Raw genomic sequence first — 24,112 nt, 5'->3', positions numbered from 1 at the left:
AACAATTTCAAGCGTGTAAAAATGCGTGATGTGTCCTTCAGCACTCACGCAGAAAGAAATCCTTCAGCTTCGCTATGGTTCAAGCCCTACGCCACTTACTGCAAGGTTCGCGTTTTTTTTCCCTTGCAATTTCCGAATAAAGTATCCGCTGCCGTTTCCTCGCTTCAGCTTAGGCTGTTCATACATCCAGCATGACCCTATATAACGAGAACCAGCTAATTCATATGTCGCAGTTTATAACGCACCATCCTGCATACGCAGCGGTGGCTAGGGGCTTTCACTGTTCAGTAAACAACCAGGGAAGGATGTTGGAATGATATTTAATGACTTAAACGCAAGAAAAAACCAGCAAGAAACAAATATACGTCACACTGGCAGATTTCACGGTGATTGGAGCCAGTTTTGCCTACAACAGAACGGTTTGAAATGCTATTCGCCAAACGATCTTGTACAAGCTTTGACATTTAGCACCGGATAATTTGGAGGTACCAATTTGGTTAAATATTGCCCATGCATGTGTGCAGTGTGGATAATAAAAAAAAAACGTCCATTGCCATCTATTAGAACCGGGATATCTTAATCGGAAATCCTCCGAAACAAGCTATAACAAATATGGCAGTTTGACGCTACAGACTTATTGGATAGTGCAGTTTTTGTACAATTTACAAACTTTAAAATTCGCACATACCGCTGACAATAGGGTGCATCACATTAATATGACCGCTGTGTGTGCAGTCTTCCCTACGCACAATATCAGGCTCGTTTTGAGGCGCGCGCGCGCTCACTCCGTGTAAAGTGGACGGACGTACAACATCAACATGCACTGTTTGTGCGAGTTTCCTCGTTGTTGTGGGACAGTTGCCAATAGCGTATTTCGATCATTGTGCTGGTACCTCGAGCACGTTAACTAAAATAGCAAGTGACAAGACTTAAAACACGAAATGGTCACATTTATTGCATCTATAAAATGAAGACAAGAATGAAAATCTCTGTTGGCGTCATAGAGCTAAATCTGAACAAACTTTCAGAATTCGGTAAATGTGACATACTAGGACGGTCACTCCACTGCATGCATCACTCACGGCACAGCATCACTCGGCCCAGCACGGTACGTGCACATTTCGACGAAAACTGCTGCCAACCTTATTCTGCTCCAAAGCAGAAGATATCGCAAATGGGCTAATTTTCGCGCGCTACAGACAGGCTTGAGAACAAACAGGTCGGGTTAAAAATGTGAAGCACTTCTTTCCACACGCTAAAAATAAAATGCAGTGACTATTTTTGGTGCCTCGAAGCGAACGTTGACAACTATGGGTTCTTTTTGTAACAATCTCAATCGTATACACAGACGGTGGTAGACACGCCGGATGTACAAGCAAGTTGGCTGCATACGCCACTTGGTGCTGCCGATGTGCGGCACTGACAGAACTGCAGAAACCACATACGAGCAAGGGGACACGAATAACCTCGCCACAGTGATACATGAAAGTGGTACTCCCTCGTGGCATACGCGCATCGAGACCCGGATGCAGATTCAACCTGAGAGCTCACTTTATTTTCGCTAAACCACCACGCTCAGGCACCGTTTGGACGCCGGTGCGTGATGTACCAGCGACACGGGGACACAACCGAGCGAAAAAGAACTACAAAAGAGCACCCAAAAGCATTGCTGTAAAAAGGCGTCCGCTGGCGGTGCAGCGCGGAGTGGGGGATTGGCTACGAGGCACGAAACCACGAGAGTTCAAGTCTGTGCACTTGCTTCCAGGCGCCGACCACCGAAAGTGTTCTCGCCGCTGTATGCGAGGTAGAGGAAGCCGTCGTCGTCGTGGTACGTGGCATACAGGTCCCCCATACTGAGGCTGCGAGAAGAGCGATCGACACGCACAAGTGAACGTTAACGCACAATAAACGGGCGTGGATAGAGCACGAAAAGAGCGTCGTTGCAAGCATGCAGGCGCAGTGTCGCGTAGGCTGCTGTACAATAGCAGAGCAACCAAGAAAGAACTTGAGCTCATGAAGCATGCTTGCCGAGTGCATGAATAGTCTGGTGCCCTGGGACGGCATGCTTGTTTTAAACGAAACTCGAATATGATGAATGTACAAAATGCCAAAGGGGAAGATGCGACACGCGTGGTTTACTTTTGAAGATTCGGTTCCTGCTGGTCTTTCGAGCCTATTTTCAGTTGGAAACTTCCTAACCGCGCAGGCCCCAGGAGGGAGGGAGGGAGGGAGACCAACGCCCAGGAGCGGAACAGTTCACACACCTACGGCGCGTTTTTTGCAAACAGAGCCAACTAACGCGCGAGTTTTTCATAAAACACTCGCGGATAGCAAAAAAAAAAAAAAAAAGCGCAACCAACGACTTACAAGGCGTGCCCGCTAGGGTGGGCTCACAACGATATCAGCCGCTGGCTGCTGAATACGTGTAACTCATTCATGTCAAAAAAAAAAAAATCTTGTTCGAAAGCTTTCGCGAGCTTAGCTACAACAGTCATTTGGCGTACCCCCCACGCGTTGTATAAAGAGATCTGGTGCGCGTTGAAAAAAAAAGGTAATTAACCACATTGATGCTTGGGCAAGTTGTTTGCCACATTCTTGAATTCAAAGCGTGGCAGACAAGGACGAACGGAAGACGCCTGTGGGTATCGCCAGCGCCTGTGTGCCTCGTCTTCGTTTCGTCCTTGTTTGTCGCGCTCTGAATTCAAGAAAGGTTGTGACGATGAAACGTAGGTCACTGACCAAGTCAAAGAAGCGGTTTGACGTTTCGGTACCCCTACGGGTACCTTGATCACAATAACAGGATTGTGATCAAGGTACCCGCAGGGGTACCAAAACGTCAAACCGCTTCTTTTACTTGGTCAGTGACCTACGTTTCATCGTCACAACCATGCTTTTACCTGACCAGATTGTGATCAAGGTACCCGTAGGGGTACCGAAACGTCAAACCGCTTCTTTGACTTGGTCAGTGACCTACGTTTCATCGTCACAACCATGCTTTTACCTGACCAGACGGTACTCCGTCCAACTCTGGACTATGTTAGAATTCAAGAAAAAAAGTACCTTTGATTGCGTACGTATACAGTTACGTTGCAAGACTCGAAGTATTCTATTCTTGCAGGGCCAAAAAAAAACTCAGCTATGTTATAACATCCCGGACAGACTTGTGAAAAGCTTCGTTTTCGAGCGTTTGCAATGCAGGCAGCCCTATTTACTATACCTCGGCTGAAACCAATTGAGGGTATATTAAGCATAAGGACGTGTAGTTGTTTGAATATTAACAAATCGCACTTCATGTATCGTTCATGCATCATGCATCCTTTATGCTTGAAGAGGCGCTAAAATGCGACATGAAAAAGAATAATCTCATTTTCATGACCTTACAACAGGTAACCACTTTACGTAAAGCTAATGCAAAAATAAATGTGATGTGCACAAGCATTGCCGGTGCGTGAAATGACGCAAAGCTTGCGCTAGAGGCTTACGAAGGCTCGGACACTTACACAGAGCGCGGCCGGCATCATCGGTGTTGATTACAGATTTTATGCAGTGACTTCAACCCTGCCTAATTCTCAGCAATATGCAAGCGTAACAGCTAAGTCTGTACTCTTAAGTTGCCGGTCAGCCCGTAGTTGCCGTAAGGGTTGTCATAAGGGTTCGCCAGAAATCCCTCGTTCTTTGGCGAGCGAAAGTTCACCCACCTGGACTGTGGCATGAGGCGCCCAACGAAGACGAACAGCGCCTTTTCGGGTGACAAGTGGATCCGCTTACGCACGATCCACATAAACTGGGCCACGGTGATGTCATTGGGTACCAGGAACTTCTGCTTGTCGATTGAAGGGACGTGCGAGTTGGGTGCTCGCTCCACGATCACCTGCCAATGAGCGCAGGCAAGCGCGCCGTTCAGAACACGCGCGGTTAACGACGACTCCCTGCGCCGCTGCCCTTGAACGCGTGAAGCCGCGCACTATTTCTGTGGGAGTTCTGAGTGCCATAGTTGCAACGAAATAGCGCCAGGTAAAGGTAGAAAAAAACATTCAAGCGTTTTGCATCCAGGAACAAACGAGCGGAAAGGCCGTCAACGTGCATGCAGGGTGCTTGTGATTTGTATGGGGTGACACCCATCCTACCCTTTCTCGTGAACGTTGACCCATTCAGGGTTTTTAAGACAAACAGAAGTCAAGGAATACCGTAGTAACATGGCTACTAGTTTCAACTAAGTTGGCTGCGTCCCTTTCGCTGAAAGCAATTTGAAATCTACGTGGTAGAACGAACCGTTCACGCACGACACCGCTGCACGGACAAAAAATAAAATTGGAAAAAACGAGCTGAAAATTCGGCTTATGAAGACAGCGCGGGTAACAATATCTGACACAGAGGCAGGGAAAGGGGGGTGGAGGGGGACAAACCGAGGTAGTGCTTGCAACGCCTGCCTCCCTGTCTGGCCACGTTTTATGTGCTACCCTCGTATCATCTATCCACTCTCTCATTAAGCAGCACTGTTGACAATTTGCGCCTGAATTGTCATAACATGCAAGCGGAGTTTACATAACCACTTACTGCAATTTCATTAGACGTAATTTTGCTGCAACTACTATCAATACGAGGGTTAATGGTTTTCGCGAGTAGGCTGGTTGCCGGCGTGCCTGTAGCTTGTAAAGGTTCTCCAAAGGATTTCCGATGAGACAAAGCAACTCACGGGCTTCAGAAACAGCGCAAAAGGCCAAAACACGGCAGAACCGGCCGCGCGTAAATCTTTTAAGGGTATCGAGAAAATTAAAAGTTCTGCCTACTACGATGCTTCAATTACTGCATCAGGCTACTGTGATTCTGTATAAGCTTTCTTCCAGTCCGGTACGCCTGCTACATAACGTCATACACACCACAATAACTACTAGCATTTTTTCCCCAAATGTCACTGCTTCATTAACGTACACTCATAACTTCGTGCAGGAATTACCTCGTGCAGTCTGCTAGTTTTAATACTCACAGGTATTCGCTGCGGGTATTTTTGAAGGATAGCGTCTGCCTCCTGCTTCCTTTGCTCTGAAAAAAAAAACGCAAATAAGGTTACCGTCTGTTTCAGTGCGAAAGGTGGAGGTGTAACCACGTGGTATACCTGCTAGGATAACCACTCGTGCACAAGGAGACGTGCACAAATTAACCGCAAAAAACAAAACAAAAAACGCTACGGTTTCAGGACACGTGCCCCACAACCGAGTGTTACACATGCGACACTGTTAACTGTACGTCGCAATTCGTGCAAAAATTATTACTTGCCCGAAACTAGATCACAACAAAGTGATCAAAACTCGAAAACAACGAGTTGTCCCATCGATACTGAATTACTGCCAGTGACCTAGTAGGTGTTATCGAGCTTATCAGTATCAGGAGTGTTTTGCTGTGGCCGGAATACGTGCCAACAGCGTTTTACAAGCGCATGTGCAAGTGTGCGAACGTGTCCACTGGGTTGCGGACAATTTGAACCGGATCGCGCTTAGCCTACTCGAGAGCAATATAATTGTGCATTAGAATACTAATGCAACTTCATCGTGAGTAGTGGTAGTGACAGCGGGGATATATATCCCCGTTTACAATTTTATTATCGAATTCGTCGAGATCACAATGGAGCGGCAAGCTGCACTCAGGAATTCTTAGTGAACTCAATGTGCTTTTCAACAAGCCAATCTTGGGGTATTTAGGGGTTGAAGTGTCCCACCTGCTTACTTCCACGTGCACAAACAAGAAAAAAAAAAGATTTAAGGGCACTCCGTAAAATCCGAAGCTTTTTATGTCGCTCTTGGAAAGGAACACTGGGTGCTTTATCCAGTGTTCTCTCCCGCATGTTTCGCTGCCCCCACTGCCCTATACTGGATGTCGCTACGCACGTAGTATAGGAACACGTTCGAGTTTTTAAAAAATGCGGTAAATTCACGGTGGGGATAAAAAAACTACTTGCGAGCTTTCTAAACACTATCGCACTCTAGAGCGTAACTTGCGCAAACTGACATTACTCGGCTCAGAAAGCAGAAGCATTGTACAGGTCCAGTCAGAAGTAAAAGGAAGCACGAAAGCGGTGACCAAAATGCACGCTCCACAGCGCCGGCGACCAAGACGCGCGGTCCGCGCCTTGCCGCCCGCCATGGTGTGTGCAATCGCTAGGAAGGGGGATATTTATTTTTGAAGACGATAGCCTTTCTTGGGCTGCCGAAGCGCAAAAAAATTTGCTCTGTGTGTCACTATTCAGCCATTCGGCAAAAAAAAAAAAAAAATGCTTCAACAACGAGCGTATATAGGCAACACCGTTCCAAACTACTATGCAGTCACATGGGTCATACAGGTTCACTTCATGCGGCGCCAATGAAGCCTCCGGCTTGTTTGAGGCAAGGCATCAGTACATTGCCGACAGTGGCAACGTTCTTTTAGTTAAGACACGCGAGTTTTTTTACGACAGCAAATAATAAAAAAAGTGTTCAAGCGAGGCAAGTGGAGCGCGCTTGACCACCAGATGGCGCGCGAGCAGTGAGAGGTAGGAAAAATTGAGTGTAATTGAGAAAATCGGCATTGCACGAACCATGGCAAGAGTGAGAGTAGTGGAAGAGCCTGAGGGGTGGGTGGGGGAGGAGAGCGTGCTACGTTGAGACTCGAAGACATTTGCAAGGGAGTAGACAGGTACGCGGCCATTTTTGTTATTTCCTCCATGTTCGAGGCTTTTTTTCAGACCAGGAGGTAGCACAGTCAAAGAATGAAAGTAAGGAAAAAGCAGAAATAAACAATGCAGGCATGTTAGATTCGTCATTACAGTCTCCGGAAGCCAGCGCTGCGCTCTAGTTAAACCCGGTTATAACGAACAACGTGATTTAACGCGATTTGTTCGCCATACGAAATAGTTCCAAATAACCGAACTTGCTTATAACGAACTTCCGTATCTAATTTGTTATAAACAATATGAACAGTTGATTGAAAACGCGATAACGACAGAAAGACCATCCCTCACCTTGAATAGCAAAAAAAAAAAAAGTATTGCAAACAAATGTACACCTATTTGCCGTAAGCAGGGATGCACTAGGCAGCTTCTCGCACTACTTGATCACGTGGCAGGTAGCTGCCGAATAGGAGCGCTGCAACGCGAGGTGGCAAAAGCCGCGGATTGCTCCCACAGCGCGTTTCATGAAAGCGCGGGCGGACAGCGCGGCGACCCAGGGGCCATAGGCGCAGCCCCCGCAAAAGCGCGTTGGCGGGCGTTTGATGACCGATCGGGCGCACTCAGATTTCGGTATACACAGTGTCTAGTTCGTTATAAAAAAATAAATTTTGCATGCAAAATAGCAGAATCTTGAGTGTTCGCTATAAAGCATATATCGCTCTATCCGAGTTCATTATATTCGGGTTTGGCTGTACAATGGCACTAGCGGCATGCCCAGAAAAAGTCAGCGTGATTAACACTGCCACTCGCTACCTGCATTGGCGACCAGTTCTACCGCAGCTCCGCGTTTGATAACGCATACGACTGTGTATGTTATATAATCTGAGATGCGTTATATATGTTATATAAGCATGTTATGTAATCTGAGGTTACTCGGCAAATGTAATTATCACCGTTAAGTGATCTACCTGGTTTGTTTGGAAATTCTTCTGTTTATGCAAGTTTGCCCGTCCAATACCCCTGAAAGAGTAGCCGAACCTGAGCCACGTGTCTGCACCGGAGAACGGGATTAATTTCAGAATGTGTGCATATGTCCTAAGGCGTGTTGAGGTAAAATGCGCACTGCCAGAGAATTAAGTAAAGGAGAGAGAGAGAGAGAGAGAGAGAGAGAGAGAGAGAGAGAGAGAGAGAGAGAGAGAGAGAGAGAGAGAGAGAGAGAGAGAGAGAATTCTTCAGTGAGACTGAAAAGGTCAGCCCTGCATAACGCTTGGCTTGCTAGCTACTTCAGATGGTTAACATGTAGTGAAGGTAGAATGCTAAACTGAGTAGTACAAATAAGCAAAGAAATACATCAGACGGACACATGCACACACACACACACACACAAAAAAATAGCGACAGAGGCAGTCACAAGCTGGAGTCGAGTCTAGAGTTTCTTGGGAAACGCACAAGAGCTTTAAAACCCCGCAACGCGCTGTTTTGCTGTTCCAGGGGCCTAAGAAGTCCTTCATGCTGAGATTTTCCCCCCCTAGTAAAACTTGGCACCGTCAATCGCGCCGAGCGGAAACGTGGACAAGCACAGAACAGGTGTTCAGTGTCCTCTCGTACACCGCAAGGGAGACAATCAAGCGCCACCACCAAATGCCTGCTCACGGGCGTCTCGTATATCGCCGGCGCACGAACCTGTGGATTGGCGCTTTTCAAATGCGCAGAACATACGCAGACAAAAAAGAGGCGTGACACAACCGATACAACTATTGCAACGACGCGTGTGGACCCCATGAACCGCTATGGATGTGGCCGCTATCGTAGTACGCGGGATTGCTAATAAAGTGCCTGATCATTTATTTTTATCGCTCGCGCGTTTTTCTTCGGCACAAATATTTTGTAGCAGAGATCAAGGCCGGAAAACAAGCTAGAACCTACGCTAAACCAGTAACTAATCATATCCGGTGCAACAGCCTTCGTTGGAATAAGAGAAATTATGGTTTAACGCAGTAATGAAGCGTCTGGACTACGAAGCACACCGTATAGTGAAGGATTACGAGTTGCATGCTATAGAGTTCTATAACATGCAGCAAATGTACTTTGGTTCACCTGCCTCAAAAGCATTAAGTTATAACCACAGTCTTAAAGGAACCACGGAGACACATACAAATTTGGTTTATTAAAAGACTGTTTTGTGCCGATAACGGTGATACGATTTTTATCGCAAATTTAAATAAGGCAAGTGAGGCAGTGGCGACTCCCCGTCCCATCCACTTTCCGGCGAAGTTTCTATGGCGTCACAGAATCTTGTTTGTGCGATTGGCGGCCGCCGACCGCCAGAAAACGTGACTGGGCGAACAAGGTGGGGCCCCTAGTTGCGCGTGATCGTATCAACTGAATGCCAACATGCAGCTAACGCATTTACAGTTAACTACTTTTAGTGCTATATTACGTCACTGTAGCGCGAAATTTGAAGGTTTTTTTTTTCAATATTTCTCGCCTTTTTTGGTTAGAAAAAGAACCGAATGTCAGTCCTTTAAATTCAAGTCGGTCTTCATGGGCCCCTTTTGAGCGAACAAAGTAGCTACAAATAAAATAGAGTAGGCTTGATGGCGTTTAAAGAAACATAATCACGAGGTTCGTCCTCTAAATGGGCTTCCAATATTCGACGGGCGAAATTTATTTTGCCCATTATAATATTTTGTTAACAGGGGCGTGGAATGTGAAACCGGCCACGCAAACGAAGCCAAACGAAAAGTTGAACATATATCTGAGAACTTAATAGCGTGCAGTAAGACGGCACAGGGGGAGGAACAGCGCTTGTCTCGTGTTCCTCGCTCCTGTCCCGGATTAAGTAAGCACGTTTGCTGTTGCAGTAAACGTTAGAAACGTGCGTAATTCAGCGCGCTTAATAAGCACTTGTGTGAGGCACAGGCAGCCGGCAAAGTTAAGCGGCCGTGCATAATAACAATCACCTCAAATACATTACACGATGACACAACGAAATCAAAAACTTGTCTGCATAAATATTTAGTAGTTCACCTCAATAGCTATTAGGGAGAAACTAACGCGAACAGAACGTTTAAAAATGTACGGCGTGAAACAAACACCTAGTATATCCCACCATTATATAATACAATTTCAGAACTTTTTTGAGCAAACTGATACTTTATTACACTTTTGTAATTAGACAAAAAACAGGTTAAAAAATCGAACTTACAAATGCACATTTATCAATCTGGCGCCCTGCTCGTGTAGTACTTCCAGCTACCTTAGCAAGGAACGCGCAGACAATATACTTGATATCGTTATTTGGCACACATTTTGCAACACGTTTTGCGCGCTTCAATGGTGGAACATTCGATGCGGTGATTGACCACCTGTTCAAAAGGGAAGGCACCTTTCGCCGTTATTGGGAAAAGTTCGCGGCATTGTGCAATATTGGCTTTTTTCTTAGATCCGAAAGTCGTACTAATGTTTTGCATAGATTACGTAATGTCATAACTGTTCCACTGGAAGATGTCACTGTTCGATGTTAAGTTTGCACGAAACCGAGCCTGGGACGTCCTTGGGCTTTCTTAGGGTTACGGTCAGCAGCGAGCGGAAAGGGTCGAGGTAAGGTACGCGGTAGTCGAGCTACGCAACTGCGCGTGCGCAGACCACGGCCGGAACCGGTTGTGCGCACGCGCAGGTGCCCCCGCTCGGTCGGTCGTAGCTCCCGATGGCGAGTTGCAATGTCACCAGCACCGGGTAGTAGAGCATAGCGCTGCCCTCCAGAAACTGTTACGCCCAGCAAACACCGGCGGCGCGACGGCAGACATATCAGATAGTATGGCTGCGGTGATCCGCACGGATCTCTTCCGCGAGCCCTGTTTTTCCCCCATCTGTGCTCGTAGACGACGCAGGGATGCAGTTCAGCCACTGATCGCGTGCTCCGTCTACTTCTGACTGCACTTGTACTACAACTGCAAGCTTCGAATCACACACGGAAAAAACCTATGATTCATATTTTTAAGACTTCGAATTTTTTTTCATCTCGTGGCAGGCATGCCACCAGCGCCGTCGGTTTATAACGGACGCGAGCTCTTGTTAACTGGCGCAGTGATTTTTTTTTTTGTTGTTCAGCCCGGCCCCAAAAGGAAAAAAAAGAAGGAAAGAACAGGGCAGACGCGAATTCTTTATCGCGCTAAAACTTGGGAGCGCCGACTAGCCCGAACCGCTGAATAAAAAAAGCGCATGTTGCAGCGGTCATTGCTCCGATCAGTGCCCCAGGCAGTGCTCCGATTCGTGTAACCGTTTTGGCGCTAGTGCGAGACACTGATCTCGCAAGACGCTTCTCGCAGCTGGATCCAACGTTTACGCTAGCCTGGAATTAGGCGGCACGGGAAAAATTAAAACCAGGTCGACAGCTATAGTTCAAAGAGCGATTGACCAGACAAACGATTAAAAAAATGTCATAGCAGTCACAATCAACTTTACCTGCCGCTTTTGGTTAGTTAATTTCAACAAATTCCAATGTATTTCGAAATATTCCAAAATATTCTAATACTAGCCGCGTGAGAGACAAGCCACACCGGGAGAAGTTTTGAAACTCACTTTGGCAACGGTTGCATTGAACCCCTACAGTGGTGTTTATGACAGGAGCACTGGCACCGTTACCCCAGCTGGATCGCGAACATGCCAGAAGCTTGCTTCCGTCTATCGCCCTCGCAAGTACGAAATGGACCGTACGCGGAAGAAAAAAAAATACATTCGGCAGAAAGTAAATTCTACTACACGTGCTGAATGCAGTCGTTTAGAAAATTTTCGAACATTTAGGAATTTCAATCACAGTCTACCCGGAAAATACAGCGACTACATTGCAATTACAATACTGAACACGGTCACGGAAAGAGACGCGCCCATAACAGGAGGCTGACCGCCACAGAACGCAAATGCGTGGACAAGGAGCGGGGGGCGGGTACTGTGCTGTGGCTGCGTTGTTGACTCGCTAAGGGGCTGTCGCCGAGACCGGCCGCTCATCTTGTGGCAACCTTCAGACAAAGCAGCTGTCAACAGTTCGCCTCAGAAGGGTGCCTCGCTTACGATTTGTGCCTCGTCTCCGGAATACAAAAGGCTTCCCAATGCTCGGCACAGAGCCGGAAGTATTGCTAAAACGCTCGTTAGCACCACCACCGCTACAAGAACAAACTAGGCGAGAGGCTGAGGACTAGGAGATACCGGCAACAAGAAATTTGCTAGTTAGGGTGCCTCAGACCAGCCGTTAATGTGTAGGTTGAGAACGATTACGGCATGATAACTAATAAGCATGGTGATGCGCAAATCAGGCTCTTCTCACTTCGGAAGAATGGAAGATTCACATCCCCCTTTTGGTTATTTAGTTAACGCCTCTGTCGGGTCGTGTACCGTCACCCAGGAGACAGGGCGGGCCGGCCCCGCTCGCGGAGTAACGAGCCACGCTTCTAGCACGGACACCCCGAAGTTGGGACGCCGTAAATGCCGGTGTCTGTGGACGTCGGCCCCCTTCGAGCCCGCGGCCGGCGAGGCAACCGACGCCCATCACGGGTCGGCCTAAAGAGGTGCTCACCTGGCGTGTATTGCTGCTTGAAGCGGAAACGTATGCCGTCTTCAGCCTTCGCTCCGGCCCGTCGCATTTCTCTGGGAGCGCGTCCCCCGCCGGCTCCTGTCGCAGGGTTATCTGACGGCGATCGTATTGTTCGGGACGGCCGCGGCGGCCGCTGATAGTGGCTTTGTTTCTCTCGAGCCGGGCGAGATTGGAAACTTCTTACGCCGACCAGTGGCCGTATGGAAAAAAAGAAGAAAACGCTCGGAGGCAACCGTCGTCGTCCGCTACCAGCTTGAAATCTGAGTGCGCTGGCGCCCGTTCCTCCGTCCGCCGGCTCTTTTCATCAGTTTAGCTCCCGCTGGTTTCGTTGATTACCCTTCCTCACCGCCCCCAAACTCTGATATGCGCGCTCATCGTTTTCCTTCTTTCGTGCTGAGCGGCAACACAGGGTTGTTTGATTTCGGGAATGTCTGGTAGCAACGGACGCGTCAGTTACGCGAGGCTTGCCCCACATTCTCGGTGCAGCCGCACGTTGAAGGCGTGGCGAGTGCGATCGGGAACAAGTAAAAAATACAACCGCAGTTTTAATTAGGAAAAAAAAAAACGTGTTATTTGTTCATAGTTATAAACCCGGAGTGCGAAACCAGAAGGTACCGTGGCTACGCTGATTTCGACATGAGGCTTTTTTGTTGTTGTTGTTATAAGGTATCGTTTTTATGTTATTTATTGCAGTTGTTTCGTCACTGGCCTTATAAACGAATCGTATATTCCGCTTAAAATGGGTGAGCCGAGTTCGTGTGATGTGACGCTCTGATTAAGAAACAACTGCGTACCAAGCGTGCCATCGGCCAGTTTCGATTATCTTTATCAGTGTCTAGCAGATGAGCATTAAACGTGAATCGTACCTACATTCATCAGTGCGAAAGCACTACTCGGTTCATTGCGCGGAAACCCTGCATGCTGTCATCAGAAAGCCGTGGCCGAAAAACGGAACACCGAGTTCCCATTGGCTGTGACGCATTCCATAGCACGTGCCTCAGAAAGGAAACACGAGAAAAAACGAGTGCGCATTGCTAGACAACGCCTGGGCACGTGCATAGCCATGCACGAGGGAAAGCTAGAGGGCAGCGGCAGCAGCTGTTCTGCGACGTCATTTCATTGCCAACCAATCACGATACCATCGCAACGCTGCGAAACGCGCGAAGCGACCTGCTGCAGCACTACACTCAGCGACAAGTAATGTCCTTGCATTGTATCATCATAATGATTAGGTGTCCCCATTGCAGTCCTTATTTCTTTGAGTAGCTGCAAATAAAGCAAGGCAGCATCTACACAATTAAGGGTTATTTGTTCTCCTGCATAAGTGGACGATGCCGTCACTCCTAAATTTTTCCTCTGGCTCTCGGGCCCCACCACGCGAAAGCTAACCGCTTCTGCAGGTTGTCTGGTGGTTTCACAAAAACAAGATTTAAATGCCTTCTTCGGTGCGCTTTTCAGCGAGTTAACTCAATTAACTCATTAGATCCCATTTCGTGCGCTCTTATAGAAATCCATCCCCTTTGCGCTACATGAGCTCGTAACTAAATCTAGGTGCGTCTGTTCAGTGAAACAGCGCATGCCTAACATGCTGCAACGGCACCATCTGGCCGTTGTTTCAAAGGAACAGAATGATAACAACCATCTTTTGAACGCCGAAAGCGCACCGCGCGGCTTGTTTCATGATGTTTCATCCAGAGCGGGCTTTTCGCAATGGTGACTCACTGTGTGGTGATGGCATCAACTGGCCTGTTGCAGGTTGTGAAACTCTCTGTCAGCTAGCTGCAATGGGGCCACGTAAGAACAGTCAGAGAACAAAGTCCGCGGAACGCGCTAGCATCGACCGAAACGTATCATGGCGCCCTCTGCCGCACCAGCTTCTGAGACGCGCTCTTAGGGGCAGGATGGTCAGTTTTTGTGATTTCGCCTCATGTGATTACTGCCTCCCGATCTGCGGCGCTATGGCCGCTTGGCACTATTTGACTGGTCACTAGTTGGAGCACCGGCTACCGCTAGGCGACTAACGCGGGCTTAGTTCTCTTACCTCAGTGAATATTGTCATTACCATTGTAATTATCATTATCATAATCATTGTCATTGAACATTATCACTGAACATTGTTATGTTCTTAGTAATTTTTTTTTTCATTTTATCATATTTTTGGACAACCTTGCGAAATTTGCTGTGGCGCTCGCAGCAGCAGCCTGCTGATACGTGATCCTTGATTGCTCACCATGAAATCAAACACAAGAATGGTGTTTGGTACACTGCGTTTCCGTCGGCGCACCTAACCGAGTGGGCTGCAAGTGCGCCCCGCGCGAGTCTGGAAACCAGGCGCGACAGCTTCAAATGACGCCACGATGAATTGCAGTCGGTGCACGTGTGTCCCGCGGACCTTTGCACTAACGGTATACGTGGTGTTCCGCTGAACAAGCCTTGCACTGCTCACGGGGTCACGTGTCCTGGCAATAAGGTGGCACGGAGTAGAATAAAATATAACAAGAGCACTGACTCAGCTGACAAGAGCGCACCACTAACACCGTGCTGACGAGCAGTTTCATCATTCGATAGATGGCGATACCGCGAGTCTATCGCCGCTGCAGACAGCAGAAGTTAGAGCACTGCACGGGACAGTCAACTTCCTTCTTCTTTTAGAGATGAAGTCCATTATGAGCATACATAAACATCCCTGTCTTACCATAGATCGTTCACCTGCGATCGTTCACCTGCACAGAGAGAGAAGATACGTCACCTATGGAGGAAGAAGTATCTACTTCTTGTATAATGCCGTGAACTAGGCATTGGGTTTGTTTGTTTATGTTTTGTTTTTACTGCCCGGCCGCGCCCGGCTGTGTTATATGTGTCCCAAACGAAGGGCGTGTTCCATTCTTTATTTTTATGCCGCACGGGTTATCTCATTCTGATACGGAGAGCGTTTCGCCCCAACGTCACTAGCCTCGAATAATCTTCTTTGATCTACAATGTTCTAGATGTAAATCGACAGTTCGAGAAAAACTCGCGCCCAAAGATAAAAGCCTGCAGAGCAGACGCCGCGGTATTCCGATCGCCGACGCTCGCTTGCGTACGTCACTTTGCGGACTGCTGCTTCGCCGCCTGTGTATTCTTTGAGTTGTTAAGGGAGCACAAGTTCGCTCCAATAAACTTGTTTTCCTTGAAGACAACTGCGTCGTCGTTGGCTTCGTGACAATACGATCAGCGCTACGCGGCCCGTAAATGCTGCGGTCACGACTCCCATTGGCTGACCTGGTAGTTGTTCAGGATGACAATGTGGCCCCCCTGATATAGATCAATATGGAGGCCCAGTCATTATCAGGAAGGGATAGCGTGCAGCGCTACCACGTGGTTATTCTGTTTGACGGCCAGCGAATATACCGCGTGTGGTATTTGCTGGCACGTGGGTGATCTCAGATAAGATTGATCAAAGGGTGGCTGGTCGACCTCTTCAATTTGCTTGAAATTTTTTTATATCATTCCCTGATCATTCTAATGTGCAGGTTCACCAATGTTTTATCTGAAAATAGTTTTGCCTAACCGTAAAAAAAATTGGGAACGCGACAAGGTGGACCACCGCCGCTTCCTGCCCGTGCGCCTCGGCCAAATTTAGCGACATCTATCTACGAGAATAATCACGAGGGGCACTTCGTAAATTGCGTGCTCAATTTACGCCTGCTTTACATTTCTCTAAAGAAGTTTTGTTGTTGACAAGAATATATATTTTTCGCAATAAAATGTCAAATTCGGCTCGCAGACCAATTTTTTAAAACTTTGAGCCTAAATATTACTAAAAGCACTTCAGAGTACGACCTCCACATTTTATTCAGGTGAGCTCCTTACATTTCTAAATAAACACCGTGAATGTTGGAATTGTATAAAGTACCGTTAAGATGCAACAGGCACGCAAGTTTGAAGAAAAAACCGAAAAACACAAAGTTCAGATGCCAATATAACAAAAAACACATCTTCGATTTTTCTGAAATTCTTCGAACACGTAGTGGTAAGGAGGAGTCTGGTGAGTTGGCTGTTGCGTTGGGCTTCCAGGGGTTCTTCGAGGGTGTTATGAATTCTGAGTACAAGAAAACGAGAAGTAGAGGTTTGAGCGGGAAGGCCAAGTCGACAGGCCCTCGGTCACCCGACCCCACCTGCTCACAAGCCCTTCAACGAGTTCCGTCTTCAATCCGGTCTCCCATTACTGAATACAAAATTCCTAGCAATATGCACCCAGAATTCGACCAAGGTAGAAGACTGTACCGGGTTAAACATCGATCCCGATTCCACTTCCACCCCGATAATCTCTGTACCGACGCCGCCGTCTACCCCTCGGCGCCAGGCTCAGGCACTCTTGGTTGTCAACTCGGAAGGCACGCCTTTCACCTCCTTCACGACTCTCTCCCCATCAAGAACCACTTCCGCGGAAATCGCCACCGCCATCGCCGTCCCCACTCGGTCCGAATACTTCACAATTATCACAGATTCCCAGTAAGCCTGCCGTAACATTCAACGTGGACGCATCTCACTTCCAGCCTTACGCGTACTCGCATCAATCGATCCCTTCACTGACCCCTACATCGTCTGGGTCAGCGAACAGAGTAGAACCGTGGGCCTGAAAATTAATATGCAGAAAACTAAAGTAATGATCAATAACCTCGGGACAGCACAGCAGTTTGAGATAGATGGCGAGGCAGTGGAAGTGGTAAGCGAATATATATACTTAGGCCAAGTTGTGACCCCAGATCCCAACCATGAGGCAGAGATAATTAGAAGGATCAGAATGGGGTGGGGTGCATATGGCAGACATTATCAAATAATGAATAGCAGCCTACCATTATCGTTGAAGAGGAAAGTGTATGACAGCTGCATCTTACCGGTACTCACCTACGGGGCAGAAACTTGGAGGCTCACTAAGAGGGTTCAACTTAAATTGAAAACGACTCAGCGGGCAATGGAGCGGAAAATGATAGGTGTAACATTAAGGGACAAGAAGAGGGCGGAGTGGGTCAGGGAGCAAACTGGTGTTAAAGACATATTAGTAGAAATTAAGAAGAAGAAATGGACTTGGGCAGGGCATGTAATGCGAAGGCAAGATAACCGCTGGTCATTAAGGGTAACAGAGTGGATCCCTAGAGAAGGCAAGCGCTGCAGGGGGCGGCAGAAAGTTAGATGGGCAGATGAGATCAAGAAGTTTGCGGGGATAAATTGGTCACAGTTGGCACAGGACCGAGGTAATTGGAGAATAATGGGAGAGGCCTTTGCCCTGCAGTGGGCGTAGACAGGCTGGTGATGATGATGATGATGATGACATCGTCTGGATCACCAGCCACTCGTCCCTCGATGAAAATGAGGCGGCTTACGCCGCTGCCCGCGCCCTTCCACACCGGGACTCAGGGTCAGAATTCCACGGCCCAGCCTCCTTCACCACCCGCTGTCCCATCACGCTACCACGCCATCCTCCACTATTATTGCAACCCCCGCCTCAACCACACCCTCAACTAACCAAGGAGGAAGCAATAATCTGGCGTCGATTGCAAACACCTACTACAACGCACCCATCTCCTACTCTACCTCTCTACTCTACCTCAAACACCCCCTCACCTGTCATTACTGCCACTCCCTTAATACTACCTGCCACATGGTGTGGGCCTGCCGAAACACCCCACCGCTCACCCCCTATCCTAACCTTTCCCCCGAGCTGTGGAAGGGCCTGATGAACAGCTCCCGTCACGCTGACCATATCTTTCTGGGCACCCGTGCCAGGGCTGCAGCCAAGGACTCTGTTCACCTGGACTGAGGCGAACCCACCCCATCGAGTCGCGGCTCAAAGACAACCGTTTGCTCTATCAAACGTTCATTCTCTCTCTATACACCGATGTAAGCCATTACATGCACTTCATAATCATCATCATCATCATTATCATCATCATCGTCGTCGTCACCACCAGCCTATCTACGCCCGCTGCAGGGCAAAGGCCTCTCCCATTATTCTCCAATTACCCCGGTCCTGTGCCAACTGTAACCAATTTATCCCTGCAAACTTCTTGATCTCATCTGCCCATCTAACTTTCTACCGCCCCCTGCTACGCTTGCCTTCTTTAGGGATCCACTCTGTTACCCTTAATGCCCAACGGTTATCTTGCCTGCGCATTACATGCCCTGCCCACGTCCATTGCTTCTTCTTAATTTCTACTAGTATGTCCTTAACACGCGTTTGTTCCCTGACCCACCCCGCTCTCTTCTTGTCCCTTAATGTTACACCTATCATCTTCCGCTCAATTACTCGCTGAATCGTTCTCAATTTAAGTTGAACCCTCTTAGTGAGCCTCCAAGTTTCTGCCCCGTAGGTGAGTACCGGTAAGCTGCAGCTGTCATACACTTCCTTCTTCAGGGACAATGGTAGGCTGCCATTCATTATCTGAGAATGTCTGCCGTATGCACTCCACCCCATTCTTATCCTTCTAATTATCTCTGCCTCATGGTTGGGATCCAGGGTCACTAATTGGCCTAAGTAGCTATATTCGCTTACCGCTTCCACTACCTCGCCCCTATCCCAAACTGCTGTGCTGTCCCGAGGTTATTGATAATTACTTTAGTTTTCTGCATATTAATTTTCAGGCCCACGGTTCTACTCTGTTCGTCTAGTGCGGAAAGCATACTTTGCAATTCGTCCCCCGAGTTACTAGCAAGGCAACGTCATCAGCAAATCTGAAGTTACTGAGGTATTCTCCATTAACCCTTACTCCCACCTGTTCCCAATCGAACGTTCTGAATACTTCTTGTAAACATGCTGTGAATAACATTGGAGAGATTGAGTCTCCTTGTCTTACGCCCTTCCTTATAGGTATTTTACTGCTCTCCTTATGGAGGATGATGGTAGCTGTGGACCCATTGCAGATATTCTCTAGTATTTTTACATAATGCTCATCTACCCCCTGGTACCGTAATGCCTGAATGACTGCTAGGGTTTCGACCGAGTCAAATGCTTTCTCATAAAAAATGAAGGCTATATATAGGGGTTCAGTATACTCAGCGCACTTCTCTATCACCTGATTGATCGTGTGAATATGCTCCATTGTTGAATAACCTTTACGGAACCCTGCTTGTTCTTTAGGTTGACTGAAATCTAAGGTTGCAGAAATTCTGTTAGCGATTACCTTGGTAAGTACCTTGTAGACGACTGACAGTAAGCTGATCGGCCTGTAATTTTTCCAGTCCTTCATGTCACCTTTTTAAATGCATAGCATTTTAGTAACTCACAATGTCACGCGGCGTTGGCGTGCCTTGTCGTAGTCCGCATGCGCGCCTTGTCGTAGTCCGCAGGCGCGCCTTGTCGTAGTCCGCAGCCAAAGAAATAACAGTTTCCGGCGCCCGGTTTCGAACCCATGACGCCGCGGGCGGAGCGCAGGGTGCCCGGCGCACTACCGACCGAGCCACGAAACCGACACAGATTTCGATGCACCGAACGCGCCTTATATCCTTCACTCATTTCTCGTTTGTTTCGAAAGCGCCAGAAGTTGTCCCGCGCCTCCAAAATATGGCGACACGGGTCCCGCGATCGAGAGATACGACTTGCCGGCGCACCCCCTCGGAAATGCTGTGCATTTGATCGTGCCCCTCGCGAGGGGGATGTCTTTTTTACTATAGTTTTCGTATTCTTCTCTCTGTGTTTTTATGTATTAGGATGATGTTCGCGTTCTTCCAAGATTCCGGTACACTTGCGGTAATTAGGCATTGCGTATACAGGCTTGCCAGTTTTTCAAGTACAATTTCTCCGCCATCCTTCAAGAGGTCTGCTGTTATCTGATCCTCACCAGGTGCTTTGCCCCCTTTCATTTCTTTCAAAGCCTTCCTTACTTCTTCGGTCGTTACTGGTGGGATGTCTATCTCCCCTGAACTACTTTCTCGTTCGGCATTATCCTGGACTTCCCGGGTACTGTACAGATCCCTATAGAACTCCTCGGCCACTGTGACTATGTTATCCCTATATGTGATGAGATTGCCTTGCTTATCTTTAAGTGCATACATCTGACTTTTCCCCACGCCAAGACGCCTCTTCACTGCTTTCAGGCTACCTCCGTTCTTTACAGCGTATTCGATCCTCTCCATATTATACTTCCGTATGTCAACTGTCTTACGCTTATTAACTCCGAAGGCTCCGCTAGTTTTATTCTGTCAGAAGGGGAGGACATTGTCGTGGTTTGCCGTTTCCTAATTAGATCTTTCGTCTCCTGTGAAAGTTTACCAGTATCCTGTCTAGCCATCGTGCCCCCGACTTCTATCGCACACTCCTTGATAATGCGTGTAAGGTTGTCGCTGGATTCTAGTGTCGTAAGCTCGGCTTCCTCGGTAAGAGCTGAATATCGGTTCTGCAGCGCGATTCTGAATTCTTCTACTTTACGCCTTACTGTTATCTCATTAATCGGCTTTTTTCGTACTAGCTTGTTACGGTCCCTCCTCAAATCTATACTTAATTCCAGATCTTACCATACGATGGTCACTACACCTTACCCTTCCGAGCACTTCCACATCCTTCACGACGCCAGGGTTGTCGCATAATATGAAGTCTATTTCATTTTTATGGCCCCCATTCGGGCTCCTCCACGTCCACTTCCGGCTCTCCCATTTACAGAAGAAGGTATTCATTATGCGTAGGTTATTCCGCTCTGCAAACTCAACTAGTAGGTCCCCCCCACTATTTATACCCCCCAGACCATAGTTCCCAACTGCCTTGTCTCCAGCCTGATTCTTGCCTACTTTAGCATTGAAATCCCCCATAACTACGGTGTACTGTGTTTTTACTTTAGCCATTGCCGATTCCACATCTTCATAGAAGCGTTCCACTACCTGGTCGTCATGGCTGGATGTGGGGGCATAGCCCTGTACCACCTTGAGCTTGTACCTCTTATTGAGCCTAATTACAAGACCTGCTGCCCTTTCGTTAATGTTATAGTGTTCTTCTATGTTGCCAGCTATGCTTTTATTGACTATAAATCCCACTCCCAGTTCTCTTCTGTCCTCTAGACCACAGTAACATAGAACGTGTCCATTTTTTAGCACCGTAAAGGCTTCACCTGTTCTCCTAACCTCACTAAGCCCTATGACATCCCATTTGATGCCCTTTAATTCCTCGAACAACACCTCTAGACTCGCTTCACTAAATAAGGTTTTCGTGTTAAACGTTGCCAGGTTCAGATTTCAATGGCGGCCTGTCCGGGTCCAGGTATTCTTAGCAACCTCTGCTGCGTCACAGGTCTGACCGCCGCCGTGGTCAGTTGCTTCGCAGCCACTGGAGACTGAGGGCCGTGGGTTAATTGGCGTATTCATGGGAGGTTGTGGCCGTTACTACACCAGGGTGGCCAATCCTGCTATGGTGAGGGAGTGCGTTACCGGCAATGGTTACCGGCAATACCGGCAAGCCCCAACTGCAATTCCATAATTGCGCGGTTTTTCTTTTCTCTTTTTTTGGTGGGAGTTGTCCCGCACCGGGATTTGAACCACGGTCTTACTGCACGCGAGGCGGATGCTCTACCTCTACTCTCTATCTCTACGCCACCGCTGCACCGCACGGCGGTGCAGCTGTGGCGTAGACACGTATATAGACGGTGGCGTAGATACATGGCGGGGGATTAGCGCGGCTCTGGAAGCTTCGAAGTTAGGATTCCTACCTGGCGGCCCCAGTGGCCTACTAAAAAAGAGGAAAATAAAAAGTTTCCTGGGGGTACATACCGTAACATTGTTCTCTAAACACGCAGCTTATTTTCTTCCCGCGGCGGAGACTGGCCTGGGTCCCGGGAGTCTTGCGAACGCGAATTTATTTCGAACAGTATTCGAAATAAATAAATAAATGCCACATGCCCTTAGATTATCGTCAAAAAAGATTACTCCGCGCCGGCGCCGGTGCCCGCGGAGGCCGCAGACGCGGCCGCGGAGACGCCAGCGCCATCTCTCACCCCCGCCGCTGATCCTCCCGCGGCGAAGTGCGAGGAGGTGGCGCCGCTCGTCGGCACCCCAGCAAAGAAAGAACTGAAACTAAAGCGTGGCAAACTGTTCGCATGGCGACGCAGTGAAACATCCCCCTCGCGAGCGGCACGATCAAATGCAGAGCATTTCCGGGGGCGCACGACGTTAAGTAGTTTGCGTTACGTTAATGTTGTTGCACTTGTGGCAACTGCTGAAGAGAGAGCGCTCGTCAGCAGTAATTTGAATGAGTCAACGATATAAGGCGCGTTCGTAGCGTCCCATTCTGCGTCGGCTTTGTAGCGCAGTGGGTAGAACACCATGTACATTGCGTTCCGCCTGCAGGGTCGAGGGATCGAAACCAGGCGCCGGATAGTATTTTCTTTTATATAGTTAGGGGGAGGGGTGCGGACAACGACGGTGCGGACTACGACGGGACAACGCGGGTGGCATCGTGAGTTACTGAAATGCTCTGCATTTAAAACATGTTGCATCATTTTGTTCCTGGAGAGGAGCCCTATCCGCCGGCTGTAGTATACTGTAGTGATAGCGAGTTCCCTCAGATCTCTATAAATTACACATGTTTTGTACAAAAGGCAAATGATCTCTCCAAGAATACAATAAGTGAGAATGAAGCAAAAAAATGTCATTTTTAATGTCCACGTTGGCACCACAACAAAAAATCTGCGCCCGATTTGAAGTGTTAGTTCGGGGAAAAAACGACAAAACTCTCAGGCTCAGCCCCATATTAAAAAAAGCACTCTCTCAATTTTTGTGAAACTCTCCCAAGATGTTGGCGGCTAAATATACTTTGGTTGGAAGTGAAAACACCTTGCACCATATCGATACTCAATCAAGAACTCAATCACCATATCAACGCAAGAACGTAGCCATGTCAGCCATGCTCCTCGAGGGGTGCTCAGACAGGAAACAGTGACACAGCTACGTCCTTAAGATTTGGATATATTTGATTTTTTTTTTGTTGCTGAAAAGGCAAGAGATCCGAGCTAAGATGAAATTAGACATAATACACTATACATACAATGGCAGTTTCAAAGTTAGCATTTGACGCCATAAACAATCGGCACCCTATTGAAATTGTATACTGTTGCGTAGCACAGAATTAGCTGGATAACATCTGAAGTTGCTTGCCATATATGTATTTATAGTTTCCTTAAGCAGGCCGTTCTGCGTATAGTTCACATACACCTGTTACTGATCACTTTATTGTTTGTTTGTTTGTTTGTTTGCTTGCTTGCTTGCTTGCTTGCTTGCTTGCTTGCTTGCTCGCTCGCTCGTTGGGGCCATCACGATTGAATGCCGGGGAACGCATGCACCGGTCATCACTATTCCTTTCTTTTTCTGCCACGGAGGTTGGAGACTTCATCTTGCTCCACGTATGGGAAGTGTGCGCACTTGACTTTTTCAGACAACACAGTTGCTATGTTTCTGGTCGTATGAACATAGCCTGGTGCTTAAAGATCCTCCAACTACGTCGCATGCATTCTTTGCAAATGCGAGCGAGAGTCCTCTAAGAAATGCTAAAGGGTCAAGAGCCTTCTTTACAAAGTCGCCTGGCCACCTCGTGACAACCACAATCCCCCGTCCCCCTTTCCCCACCCCTACCTTCTTCACGAATATTCAGTCTTTCGAGGATGAGAGACTCACCTTTTGTGCACTCCATCAATAGCATTGATTTGATGGCGCGCCGAAAATGACTGCACAGTTCAATTCAATGGCATCTATACTCGAGCTCCTGGTATTTTGCGTGTGTGCAAGATAAACGTGCTAGTTGGTCCAATACGCGCAGGAGCACATTTTTTGCTGTTGATTACATTTGACTCATCCATGTTGCAAAGAGTAAGATATTAAAACTTTGTTAGCCCAGTGCTGTAGTAAAGATCGTTTTC

General features: G+C 47.9%; 2 protein-coding genes across 2 annotated transcripts in view; one reads left to right on the top strand and one right to left on the bottom strand.

Moving 5' to 3' along the window:
* Ash2 (Set1/Ash2 histone methyltransferase complex subunit ash2) overlaps positions 1–24,112 on the top strand; it is a 143,529-nt gene that overhangs the window by 43,127 nt on the left and 76,290 nt on the right. The gene's annotated exons all lie outside the window — the stretch shown is intronic.
* LOC144153030 (gamma-aminobutyric acid receptor-associated protein-like 2) lies at positions 1,534–12,600 on the bottom strand. The gene is made up of 4 exons (XM_077684665.1): positions 12,219–12,600; positions 4,988–5,043; positions 3,699–3,871; positions 1,534–1,859 (listed from the first exon to the last, which is right to left on the bottom strand). Exons 1-4 carry the CDS (start codon positions 12,283–12,285, stop codon positions 1,742–1,744), a joined length of 414 nt encoding a protein of 137 aa, XP_077540791.1. The 5' UTR covers positions 12,286–12,600; the 3' UTR covers positions 1,534–1,741.

The sequence above is a fragment of the Haemaphysalis longicornis genome, unplaced genomic scaffold, assembly GCF_048455015.1.
Source record: "Haemaphysalis longicornis isolate Haplotype H1 unplaced genomic scaffold, Haemaphysalis longicornis Haplotype H1 scaffold_1, whole genome shotgun sequence".
Lineage (NCBI taxonomy): Eukaryota > Metazoa > Arthropoda > Arachnida > Ixodida > Ixodidae > Haemaphysalis > Haemaphysalis longicornis.
Note: the sequence above shows the minus strand (reverse complement) of the source record. Positions and strands in the feature narration are given on the sequence as shown.